General features: G+C 47.4%; 3 protein-coding genes and 1 long non-coding RNA gene across 4 annotated transcripts; 2 read left to right on the top strand and 2 right to left on the bottom strand.

The window, feature by feature from the left end:
• Window positions 1-268: 268 nt before the first annotated feature.
• Window positions 269-2781, bottom strand: PFDN6 (prefoldin subunit 6). The gene is made up of 5 exons (XM_053472741.1): window positions 2676-2781; window positions 2025-2088; window positions 1493-1563; window positions 865-989; window positions 269-583 (listed from the first exon to the last, which is right to left on the bottom strand). The coding sequence occupies exons 2-5, from the start codon at window positions 2086-2088 to the stop codon at window positions 463-465; spliced, it is 381 nt and encodes a 126-aa protein (XP_053328716.1). The 5' UTR covers window positions 2676-2781; the 3' UTR covers window positions 269-462.
• Window positions 2782-2898: 117 nt separating this feature from the next.
• Window positions 2899-12032, top strand: LOC128502805 (uncharacterized). The gene is made up of 2 exons (XR_008355164.1): window positions 2899-2959; window positions 11965-12032. It is a non-coding gene; the product is annotated as an uncharacterized LOC128502805 (long non-coding RNA).
• Window positions 3743-5052, top strand: B3GALT4 (beta-1,3-galactosyltransferase 4). The gene has a single exon (XM_053472738.1). The coding sequence runs from the start codon at window positions 3799-3801 to the stop codon at window positions 4849-4851; it is 1053 nt and encodes a 350-aa protein (XP_053328713.1). The 5' UTR covers window positions 3743-3798; the 3' UTR covers window positions 4852-5052.
• On the bottom strand, window positions 5093-12002 carry WDR46 (WD repeat domain 46). Its single transcript, XM_053472732.1, has 16 exons — window positions 11954-12002; window positions 11108-11275; window positions 10933-11013; window positions 10328-10440; window positions 10089-10176; window positions 9838-9899; window positions 9598-9702; window positions 8398-8548; window positions 7566-7701; window positions 7281-7380; window positions 7029-7182; window positions 6752-6899; window positions 6511-6605; window positions 6259-6354; window positions 5654-5767; window positions 5093-5507 (listed from the first exon to the last, which is right to left on the bottom strand). Exons 1-16 carry the CDS (start codon window positions 11978-11980, stop codon window positions 5400-5402), a joined length of 1746 nt encoding a protein of 581 aa, XP_053328707.1. The 5' UTR covers window positions 11981-12002; the 3' UTR covers window positions 5093-5399.
• Window positions 12033-12935: the final 903 nt, after the last annotated feature.

The following is a 12935-nucleotide window of genomic DNA, read 5'->3' as shown; positions in this document are numbered from 1 at the left end:
TTTCTCCTGCTGTAAAGACTCATCTTTACAGCTGTATGCCTGTCCCATGCTTGTTTAATTTCCCTTACTGTATTAGCCTCTACCACTTCTGCTGGGAGGCTACTCCACTCATCTATTACCTGCTCAGTAAAGTAAAAACCGAAATGAACCAGACAGAGGGAAAGCAGACAAAATGGTCATAGAGCGGAAAAAGGCCTGGTGATTTTAGATATGGGGTGAGCAGGAATAGAAGAGAAATAGGATATCTGCACTGCCCTAGAGTCAGACATGGAGAAGGTGCCGCTGGCACGTTATTTATTAATTTATTCCGGTACATGTATGTACAAAACAACAATAACCCATCTCCTACCCACATAAAGGGGCCAAAAAAAGATCCTAAAGCATTGTGGGAAGCCAAGTCCTGACGTAGTAACGTGGATGTGTATTTCACGCGCAGTGAAGAGGGCAGGAGGGGAGCGGAGTTTAGGCTTTCACCGGCCCCTTGCCCTGCGCCCTCTGGTATTCTTGCTGGAGCTTGGACAGGGAGGCTCTGTGCTGCTCCGACTGCTTCTCCAGATCCTTCATCAGAGTCTCGTATCTCTTTCTGAAACGGAGAGAGATGAGCATCAAGGATCGGTACGGCCGGTGACACCCAGCCAGGCATCTGCCGAGCGTCACGCGGTGGCCACGTGGGAGCTGCATAGATCTGTGCCGCAAAAGCCTCTCGACCTCACAGCTCCTGGGCCGGTCAGGATAACGTGATCCCCAATCCTCACTAAGAAAAAAAACGGGTAGCGATCCAGGACAATGCTCATAAACCCTCGAGACTGTTGGGAGGTATGCAGAACATGAAGGTTTTCACGGGATACACACAGACATACTCACATCTCTCCATTAATATACTGCAGTCTCTTATCCACCGTGGATTTGGCTTCCTCCAAGTCCTGTTTAACTAACACGGGTCCAATCAGTTTATACACGGTGTTACTGTCATCCAGGAAGCCCAGCTCCTGCGGGGGGACACAGAAGGGGGGGGCTTTAAAAATGGTGGCTCCACAGACTGGGTCTTGATCTGCTACGTACAGCTGCGCAGGAACAAACTATTTACTAACACCTTGACCTTATCAGCAGCGCTGATCACTAAATACACAAGTAACTAAATATGTTTTATCCTAATAAAATACAATGCATCTTTTGCTGCTATAACTGGAAATCATCAAAAAAATCAAGAACACAACTCTCATCACTTACAGACATCCAAGCCTGGAATACACAAACGTTTTTATTTTATTACTTTTCAGAAACCAATGCATATTCCATACCCTCCTATGTAAAAATACATGCGGGGGGACTGATAATACGGACAAACAGAATATATCTCTTCAGGGGGTCCTAATTAAAAGGGTAATATGGTCCATTGGCACGCATTCAATGTGGTTCGAGTTACTCGGGACTGGACAGGCGTTCATACGTGATAAAACGGTTTATTTGTTTCCGCGGCGGACAGTATTACCTCTTTGACAATGTTGTTCTCGGTGAGCTGGGCTTCTAGTTTCTGCCGGGCCGACATACTGCTGCTGATATCTGGAGGCAGACAGAGAGCATCACAGAGTGTGGGAGAGACACGAGGACACTCACAGGTTCAAGGGGGAGCATAGAAGAACAGATATAAAGATATTTCTCTCCTTAAGCTTACTCTACAGGGTAATTAGCCCCCATCGCAATAACCCCCCAGGTGCAGTATAAGGAGTTGGGGGGTTGTCTAGTAGTTTGAACTCCGATGAACTCATACAAACAGCTGATACGCTGATGAAAACATTATATTATGGGGCAAATACTACAACTGGCTTATAAAAGAAAAAAAAAGTGCAATATTTTCAAAAATCCGGAATAGTATAATCGGTGGAGGCTCCTGAGTTAAAAACGTATTTATTCATCTGGTTGCCGAGGATCAAAAGAAAAAAAAGGACAAAAAATAAATAAACACATCCATTTAAAAAAGAAAGTTAAACTAAGGCCGGCGTACGAAGAGACAGACGTCGCACCTTTCTGGAGCTGCTGGTACTTGGTGACTTCATTCTGCAGCTTCTCCTGTAGCTGATCTGCCATCTGCAGATGAATGAAAGAAACAAGACGCTCAGAATTCACACGCAAAATACAGATATAAAATATTACAAAAGAAAGAACGTTATACAAGCTGAAGTCAGGCCCGTGTATAAAATTAATAAGTAACAGCAGCGTCACCATGCCGCAGATCACGCCGTCACACGCGGTGTTATTACCCACGTTACCGCGGCACGAGGTCGCCAGATAGTTGGCTCGGTTGAAGCGTTATTATTTAAAGCTCTGCTCAGGGCCCTCCGATATCTGTGAACCGATATAAACCCGGATTTACTGTTATCACTACTCTTCTGCTGCGCACCCCGATCACCATATTAAACAAAACAAAACATATTTAATACTCTGTAGGGAATCAGTATTTAGCGCTATGGACATCCATGATAATATACACGGGAGATACATAAAGCATATGAGCTTTTCGCTGTCGGTCTGGTATATACACTACACCCTGCGCAATGACAGACACTGGTTTACTCATCAGCCATCTTGGGTGTGCCCGCCGTTAATAATCTCCAGGGTGAGGGGTAATTAGAGACAAGCCCTAGGGGGTTACGCTCTATAACATTACACTTTACCGTTCAGCTGCTACCGAAAACGTGCTATCCCCCTGAAGCGCAAACCCGGAAGCAGTCCTTCCCTCTGCGACGCGTTTCCGCCCCCTGTAAGAAGGATGCCGTTGTTTCCATGGAAATCAGCTTTCGTCTCCACCCAATGTCTGCTGCCTTTTCCCCCTTTTTTTTGTTTTACACAGTATAACTTTATTGCTACACAACAAGAGAACAAAGGGCCTGGTGGGGTGCGTGGAGGAGGCTGTAACCGCGCCTGTAATACGGAGAGCTTCCGTGACCTGTGACAGTCGGTAAGGATTCTATAACGGACAGTTATTTTATTATTATTATTTTATATATAATTCCGTAGAGCTGTACAATGGGTAGACAGGACAGGAGGGCCCTGCTCAAACGAGCTTACAGTCTAGAGGGCGTTGGGTTGTATTACACAATAGGTTATAGGTAATAACAATAGGTTATTATTTCTGTATTTATATAGCGCCATCATATTCTACAGCGCTGTACAATGAGTAAACAAAAGGAGTGCATCAAATAGCTACTTGGACTTACAGACCCCAAAGGGCCTGTTCATAGGAGCTTGCAATCTAGAGGGAGGATAGGGAGGCTGAGGGGGTTGTTGGGTGCCGGGGTAGTAATTGGCATAAACATGGAAACGGATGAGTGTTTTATATGGGGTGAAGCTTCTGTAGAACATGTCAGGATCACGGGATTGTCATGTGAATAAAGACACGACAGGGAGCGGTATGTGGTTTCCGAGTAATGCTGGAAGCGCAGGTAAGAAGTAGGTAAGACGAGTTCCGCCACCACGCCTCGCTCCCTCCCATTCTGCGGACGTTCACTCTTCTCTCCCCTTTTCCAGATTTGTTACCGGTCGCGTCTCACCCGCTGCTGAGATTATTCCCGGCGCATTCCCAACCAGCAGTCACTTTAACCTCAGCCGCTCGTAGCGGTCACTCGGACGGCGGATGAGCCTCAGGACCCGGAAGATTCCGAGGTGGACCATCAAGGACTCCGCGCCCGGCTGCCGTCTCTATAAAACATCCGGTGAAAACACGCTGAGGTTGTGAAGATGCAGGAACCAGGATTTCTGTAGACGTAAAGACCACAGTGGACCCCCTGCTTGTCCGCGATGCTCCTTTCACGTTCTCTGCGCTTGTGCCGGTTCCTCCTGCCTCGCCGGTCTTCCCTCTTACTTCTTATACTCCTTGCCGGTTTATTTCTCATCCTTTCCTTAACAGGGCAGTTGGAGGAGAGTCTCTCTCGCCTTCTCCCCTTATTTTATTCCAGTCCGTCTCACCCTAATTCCTACTCGTTCTTCCGTCACGGCCTCCCTTCCTTTCTCATCTCCCCTTCCAATGCTTGCTCACAAGCTCCTTTCCTTCTCATTCTGGTGTCCAGCGCGCCGTCGCATCGGGACCGCCGGGATGCCATCCGTCAGACCTGGGGAAGCCCCTCGACCTCTGCAGCCTCAAACTCTCTCACCCTTTTCGTTCTGGCCATTTCAAATTCAGAAAAAGAAAACGAGGCCGTCGTTCACGAAGCCGAGCTTCACAGGGATATCGTTCAGGTTGCCTTTGCCGACACGTACCGCAACCTAACGCTTAAGACGTTGGCGGGGCTGGCGTGGGGGCTACAGAAATGTCAAAGCGCTCGGTTCATTCTGAAGACCGATGATGATGTCTTTGTCAACACCCCGTCTTTATCCAAGTTTTTAAGCGGACAAGATGGACTGCAGTACCTGGGCCGGATCCACTGGCACGTCGGCCCTATAAGGGACCCGGAAAGCCGTCATTATACATCACGGGACGTATATCCCGGCGGCTATTTCCCGCCGTACTGCAGCGGCACGGGCTATGTTTTATCACGGGGGGCTGCCGTACTTATGTTGCAGAAGTTGAAGAGAGGCCCGTTGCTCTCGCTGGAGGACGTGTACGTTGGAATACTAGCGCAGGCTGCCGGCGTGGCCCCCCGGCACATCGCAAAGATCGCAGGATCCAGAGCGCTGCCGCACAAGGGCTGCTGTTACAGAACCATGTTCACGTCACACGGCGTTCCTCCCAAACGCATGGTAGAGGCATGGATTATGCGCGAGATGGCAGAGGAGGCATGGTGCCCGCTGGCAATGGTGCAGTGTTTAGCTTTTGGGAAGCTGGTAGAAAATTGGGGTTTTGGGGTGCTGTAAACGTACTGCAAGGGGCGGGTAGAACGGTTGTGAGATCATGTTTTGTTATTACGCGTCATGTCACTGAATTCCATGCAAGGAGAACAAGGAACCAGATGACTTCATCTCTGCCTCTCCGAGAACACAGGCCGAGTCTTCACCTGCGTAAATCCGGCTTAATTTTTCTAATAAAAATGTATCTCCCACAAGATATATTTGAGACACCGCTGGTTTAAGGAATTTATTATGAAACATATATACACAGAAAGAGGTGGAATTTAAAGGGTGCAGATACAGTCATTAAGTAAACCAGAGCTGTCTCGGTATCGGGTTGTACTATAAGGTTTATGGGACGCTGGGCCCAGGAACAGTCAACCTCTTGGTTATGAAAGTATTAAAGCCTATGGTGTACTCTGAGCTGTGCAGTTTTAGGGCCACGCTTATCCTTCTGGGCAGGACTGAAACAGGAGTTCAGTTCCTACTTTTCTCGCACCGAGTTTTGTAAAACAAAAGGTCTACAGATTATGCCCAATCCAGGCCATGGTCTGTATGAAAAAGTCTCGCGCTGATCACTTCTTGAACCTGTCCAGGGTTGACCTCTGACCCTCCTGGGTATCCGTAGCAGTGCTCTTTTTCCTCTGGGTCTCATGGGCTGTGACGCTGTTCCGAATCTCCACCTGAAAAAAGAAGCGGAAATAACATCAGCCGTCAGAACGACCGGCGTTCGCTGCAGAGAGTAATGTTTTATTTACCGGACTGCGAGCCGGAATATCAGCATCCGCTCATTGAAATATGCGTTCGTGTAACGGCGATGCACACTCACCCTCTTCTGTTCATGAGCGACCTTCTTCTTGCGTTTCAGTAGATTTCCAGATGAACTCCTACCCTTTAACTTATGGCGAGGCACAAAGCGAGTCTTCTCGAAGGGATCAAATCCCTGAAAGAGGAGAGCGAGAGATGTGGATGGAAGATTATTGTGTTATTAGCACAACAAAGGATGTGGGGTGGGAAAGAGTGATGGGGGGGAGAGAGGAGAGCAGCGAGGACCCATTTTACAAGAGAGTAGAGTGCGGGTAGGACATGAAAACACAGAAGCATAGAATCTGACATCAGAAAACCATTCGGCCCCCGTCTAGTCTGCCCATTACTTCTTGGTCTCATCTTAGATTCAGGAGCCATATGCCTATCCCATGCATGTTTTATTCCCTCACTGTGTTAGCCTCTACCACTTCTGATGGGAGGCTGTTCCATTTATCTACCATGCTCTCAGTTAAGTATAAGTTCATTCCATCTAAGCCTCTGACCCTCTAGTTGTAACATTTCTCCTCCTTTGAGAAAACTTCCCTCCTGTACGTTATTTAAATGTTTCTCTCTCCCCCCTCCTCCTCCTCCTCCAAGCCGGACGTATCGTCTCATTGAGGCGCTCACCAGCCTCTCCACTTGCTCCTTGCGTTTCTGCTCCAGCGTAATGGCATCCACTTCACCAAGCTGGGTGGGATCCAGGGTGATGAGATCTGCAGGAATCTGTGGGGCAGAAAGCCATTAGTTGAGACAATACAAAAAGTGACAGAAGTTCTAAGGTTTTATGAACGCTTCCCTGACCCTCTAGCAGGAAACCATTTTCCCCAACAGTCTCCATCTTTAAATAGAGAAACACCAAGTAAATCCCTCCATCCTCACCTTCTCCAGTAAGGCCTTGACCTCCCATTCTCGTTGCTGCTTTTTGTTCTCGTATGGGTTACACTCCAAGGCGTCAAAGTTTGGCTCCCCGGCACCTGTGAAAAAGAACAGAATTAATGGTGAGAGGCGGAAGATGGGGTTCCGGGGTAAACAAGGGGTTTAGAGGGGGGTAGAAAGCCAACCGAAAGAACAATCAAGGGAAGCGAGAGATGGATTGAGAAGGATCAGACATCGTCCTTACCAGGCACAATCATACTGGTGAAACCCGCTCCATGGCCGATGCCCAAGACGTCTTCAAACGGGCAGAAGTGAAGCCCCTGGGCTGGTCCCTTGACTGACAGACACAAGTAGGGGGCACTGGGGGGTGCAACGTGAGTGTCCTTATACACCTGGATAAAGTACGGATGACAAAGCCCAATCACGAACTCCACAAATGCCACGGCGGTCATCTCCCAGCTTTCTCTTGCCCTGAGCTGTCACTCTCCCTCTCGTCTTCCCCGTTCCATCCCCAAACTCACCTGCACAATGTCCCCGGTCCCCGCTGCCAAGAGCCCTTTCTGGCTGTGGCACAGAGTCCCCGCTCCCAAAGGCAGAACACTCGAGTGAAGAGGTTGGAAGGTACGCAGGTCGAATATTCTCAGCGTCCTGTCCAAGCCGGAGGAAGCCATGTACCTGAGAGAGAATATATTACGGGTATGTGGAGTAGATACCGGAAGATATAGCGGGAGAAATCATTTAACTGTGCGGCAAGAGGTTCCGCTGACACTTACATCCCGGTCTTATCGACGCTTAAGGCTCTGACAGCCCCGCGGTGACACATCATCTTCACTAGGGGCTCCTTCATAGAAGGACTCCAGAGAGAGACAGTTCCTGCAAAAGGGACAACAAGTTTCAGGCCAACAAACTCTTTCCTCACCTACTGCACACCCATAACGTGTATGATTTCAAATAAAAGCGCTTTCCGCTTCACGTCGTCTCCTTAAAGAACAAACGTACATACAGATGAAATCGATGATGATTAAAATGAACTTAATAAAGAGAGTAAATGTACTGACCATTGGAATGGCCGAGGTGTATGACTGCGTTGTAGGGGTTCTGGCACATGACGCTCAATCTGCCCATCTTCACATTTGTGGCCGCTATTTCCTGCCCGATGGAGACATCCAAATACTGCAGGAACCCCGTGGAGCTCTGCGGGCAGAATGCGCGAGGATCAGCATAGAATGTGGACAGAATGCGCGAGGATCAGCATAGAATGTGGACAGAATGCGCGAGGATCAGCATAGAATGTGGACAGAATGCGCGAGGATCAGCATAGAATGTGGACAGAATGCGCGAGGATCAGCATAGAATGTGGACAGAATGCGCGAGGATCAGCATAGAATGTGCAAGGATCAGCACAGAATGATTCGAAATGGGATTTTAATTCGGTTAGCAGCTGGAAGCGCGACAGCACCAACTCCTGACTTTTTTCCCCTGAGCATCTGTTAAATCTACAACAAATTAATCCAGGTAGATGCTTTCCAGAAGGCCATACTTCAAGGGACGCTAGCCATCATATACACTTTAATGCATGATAGCCGAGCGGTCCTGGTAAATGTGCAATCCCTCTCTGCTGAATCCCGCCGTATGCATCTGCCTCTTTCCTTACAAAGTACTTTGATTCTGCGTTGCTGAGGCCGCCTGAGACACTAAAATGCCTCTTTTACATTAAAATTGATTAAAAGACATAAGCAAAGCTGATGTTCTCTCCCAGGTCTGTGTCAATGGAGTGGAGTAAATGAAAAGAAACATCTGCACGGGAAGACGGGAGGATACAGAAACCCGCGTAAGATAAGAAGACACCCCCGCCGGAGGAGTTTGTCAGCGAGGGGAGTGTGCACTCACGCAGGTTGCGAGCAGGAAGTGGTAGCGCAGGAACTCCATGCGCAGAACATCGTTAAACTTCTTGATGCAATGAAGCTCCATTCCCAAGGAATCGTAGATGTGCAGCCAGCGGCGCTGTGCCACGGCGAACATGCTGTGTGTGTGCAGCCACCTAGGGGACAAAGACACGCGTGTTACAGAGAGGAAGAATACACGAGGTGGCCGGCCCGCCTGGTCACATCCCTGCTGTGTTTCTGCAGCATCTACGTGTTTGTAGTGGTTGCTCTAGTAAACAGGTGTTGGTATAAAGCAGTTCCATAGCATTTATAGAGGACAGGCTGATCTGCCCTCGTTTGCTTTGCAAAACACACATTACTCTCTGCGACCAGGCGCTGTACACCGGCTGAGACACACTTATTATATTTAATGACATTTCTTATCTGGTTCTTCTACATGAAACACACTTTGAAGCCGCTAAACTCCTCTCAGGCACCCGCTTGTTAATCTGCCTAGCAGATCAATTGTTACAGGTCTCAGTAGAAGTTAAGGTTAAGGATTTAACTACGCAGTACTAGTAGTTTCTGTTACATAAGATTTTTTTAATGTTTTAAGATTAGAATGTTTTGGCTATTCCGTAAAAATGATCAACAGCTCGGCCTTGGTGATTTTCCTCTCCTGAATCTCTCCTGAGTTTTTTATGACCGTTAGTACTCTTTTTGAAGTAACGATACGCAGGTCTAGTTACAAAATCTTATATATATGTAGACCTTTGTTTATACTCTGGGGCAGACCGAGAGACTGAAGCTAGACTTCATATCGAGACTGACTGGTATGTTTATTTTTATTTTTTATGCATATAAGCTTTAACAGACATTCTATGTTATACTCTGTTTTAATTTTGGATTTCTGTAATTTTTATTATTTTTAAATAAATAATGACTATTTTGAATTCTCAGTCCTTTCTTATAATTGTGCTCACGATTTCATCTATTGAATGTGAGACCTATCCACATGTATAAAATTGAAATTTGGTAACTTATCACTTAGGGTGGAGAATAACCTCTTTTTAAGACATTACATGGGAGGAAAGGTGTGAACCTATCACACAATGAGCCAATGATACACCACGATACCCACAATACACCAGAATTGTGAACCCTAAGGCACACGGTATGTAAATGAGAGAGAGAGAGTGTGAGAGACAACGTGATTACTTCTTACCTCACATCGTTGATCGTCTCCATCACGTTCATTTCACACGTGAGTCGCTTGGACTGCCAGTCTAAAGCAGCGACATGGCCTCGCTGTCCAGCCAGGAGAAGGTGCCTGAGAGACAACACTGAACGTCACAACCGGAGAACAGAGCGATAGAAAACGAAATAGCTGCGGATGTGAAAGATCAGAGGCCGACAACGGTAAGGAAATAAAAGCCGAAGCCCTGGAGAGCTCCGGACGCCGTACCTCCCATTTCTTGAGTAGTTGATTCTGTACGGACCAAACTGATTGAGAACCAGGTTAAAGTGCTGCAAGAGAATAAAAAGCGATTTAACGGAGATTGGAAGGTGGAAGGGATTCAGGAGGTGAAAAGCATAACGGGAAGACGAGGAAAGAAAAAGGACCGATGGAAAGGTAAATGAAGAATGAGAAACATCGAAAGAGAAACCAGAGGAAAGTAGATTGTTAGATCAGTAAATATTGAGTCATTCTTTCACCTTTGACGCGCTGGTGATGTCCACCGCTTCCACAATGTCCTCCTGGGTTATGGTGCACGTGTCTTGGCCTTCATCACCTTCAAGGAACCTGAATGGTGTGGATGGAAGACAACAGTCATGCCTCGCAGCAGGTACATGCGGTGCACCCTTTAATCATTGAAGGGAACATCGTGATGTGGTGCACGCAGTGCTCAGGGATGGGAAGATCCCCCCCGTTACTCTCACCCCGCTGCTCTTACCCTTCCTCCTCCGGCAGCAGTATGTCATGCTTCGCTGCTAACCCCACGGCTGTCTGGATCTTTTCCTCTTGAGACTTCACACGATGCTTAACGTGGTCAAAGTACGTAGAATCCTAGAACAAGGGGCGCATCAGAAAGCGATCCAGCACCCTGCAGCTATAACCGTTTTCAACCTCAACGTGCGCTTACTGGCGGACCGATCACACAGCATTCAATAAAACGACCCCAACCGCCGGCGGCCTCCGTATGACGTGACCGGGTCAGCTTTAAAAAGCCATTAAACACTTAAAAGAACTTGGGCTTCTCTGACAGAACTCAAAATTATTTTAATCCCAGCTGGAATATTTCAGAAAACCAAACTTCTGAGACACATCAAGTTTTCTGCGCTAATCCAGCGGACCGGCCCAGGCAAGCCTGTAGTAAGAGGTGCTCGTTTTATACCAAATCAGTAAAAAGCTATAATCCCTATTTATTTAAAAATAAAACCGGGTCTCCCGTCGCAGGAACAGCCAGTGGCTTTCAGCGACCGGATCAAGCTGCTTTCTCCAATGTACTAAAAAGGTATTATGCTGTATAAAATGACCACAATAACCCGTTTTCTTTACCAATTCTGCTTTTCTTGCTCTCTCGTATTTCGATATCAGCTTTTTCGAAATCGGAACCGGACCGGGAAACGGATCTTTAGCCTGCGGGAGACAGAACAGAGTTACCCGAGAGACGACCGACACAGAGGGGGTTTGGCAATCAGGCTCTGCGTGGAAACGTCGGATCGGTCGTTACCCCTGAAATCAGCTCGTCCTTTTGCCGTTTCCTTTGGTTCCGCGATCGCGCTCCCGGAGTTTTCTCCCCCGGAGGAGCGGGGTCCTTCACAGGCGCCGCCTCTGCGCTATCCTCAGCGGCCCCCGGCGCTTTCTTCTCGTCGCTCTCCTCGTAGTATCGCTTCATTTTCTGTATAAAGGGAACGCGTTCAGATTCTGTACGTACAGCTACCGGCAGAGCTCGTTCCCGAGATCCACAGATTACTCCCGGCATCCGGATTTATTAAATATCTATTATTAATCTTAGCAATTAATGTATAATTATATTCAGGATTCTACCACTTATCGGAGTTTACCCCTGTTTTACGTCTGGCCTTTAGAAAAATAGAATCTGACGGCTGATGAGACCCATCTAGTCTGTCTGTTTTTCCTGATGTGGAACCCAAACCTTAGTCGTTTATATTCATAATATATCCCTGTATGCACCTCTACCACCTGTACTGGGAGACTGCTCCACATATCTAGCACCCTCTCAGTAAAGTAAAGGGCTTTGGCAATTACTGTGACAGTTTGCGCAGCTTACTTTTTAGTGTCCGGTCCCAGTACCTACTCCCATTGAAATGAAATAAACGGAACCAAATAATATAGAAATGACCACACTATATAAACCATGAAGCGGATTTTATTACGAGATTATTGACGCAGAATACGCTACATGCCCGCGGATGTGTACATTCCCCATATACTCCGGTAAAGAATCCGGTCTATTAGCAGGATCATATCTCCGCACATCACCCCCGCGTATTAAACCCAGAAATAAACGCATTTACTGCCATTTATAAATGTTTAAACGCCCCACGTGTCTCACCCGCTTCTCAGGTTTGGCCGGCGCCATGTTGGACTCTGTAATGTTGCCGGAAGTTGTGCAAATAAAGTTTAAACAAGCACGGCCAGAGAGTGTCTTCTTACAATAAAGCGGAAGAGGAAAGCGCCGTCGGCCATCTTGGTTACGGGCAAACTCGTGTCTGCAGCGGCTGTTACTGATAAGGAAAGATAGCGAAAACCCAGCATAAACGGCGACTACGGTCGAGCAGCGCAACTGCTATGATCCTCAGCCAGGCATACGATATAACACCGGATGGAGTTAATGGTGTATATGGAACCGCACGGGCAGGGCTTTTTAATATTCTAGAGAGTACGGTACTCGGGAGGCCGTCCTGCTACGCGTAGAAGCCTAAAACGTTACCGTATTGTCCCGCTTATAAGCGTCATTGCGTTCCATACACACTATGCCGATTCTGTGCGTACTCCAGCAAGCTTTACATCCGTGGAATCTGACAACCGTGTCTATAACACGCAAAACATTCCCTCCCTTCTGTCCGGGGAGGTTTTTATATTTAACCTCCAAACACACATGTGCCCTGTAACATGGATCCTTAATCTGTCACTGGACTACTACAAGATATAAGTACTTAGCGGGGTCCATTCATACAGGTGGGATGTGGCTTTAACTCCCTCTATTCACTTTGAAGGGCTGACAGCGTGAAAATGTATAATGTATAACTAAATGATCAGAGACATTGAAAAATCTGAGTTAACTATACATTACCCAGGGACCTTCTGCAGTAGTCAGCCCGTTTTATGTAGCGAAGCACAAACAGATCCAGCTGGTGACCCACGTTGAGTCTGTTCTCTAAATGGAGAGCCGTTTCAGACCCTTCACTATACAGACCCAACACCAGCAAGCATCTGCTACACGGAGACTCAGATTATCAAGTCTTCACTCATCTATTGATGAGTCTTGGCGCAGTGTAAAGAATGGAGAGTTGAAACCACAACTGCCCTCCTTG

The sequence above is a fragment of the Spea bombifrons genome, chromosome 8 (assembly GCF_027358695.1).
Source record: "Spea bombifrons isolate aSpeBom1 chromosome 8, aSpeBom1.2.pri, whole genome shotgun sequence".
In the NCBI taxonomy this organism is placed as follows: Eukaryota; Metazoa; Chordata; class Amphibia; order Anura; family Pelobatidae; genus Spea; species Spea bombifrons.
Note: the sequence above shows the minus strand (reverse complement) of the source record. Positions and strands in the feature narration are given on the sequence as shown.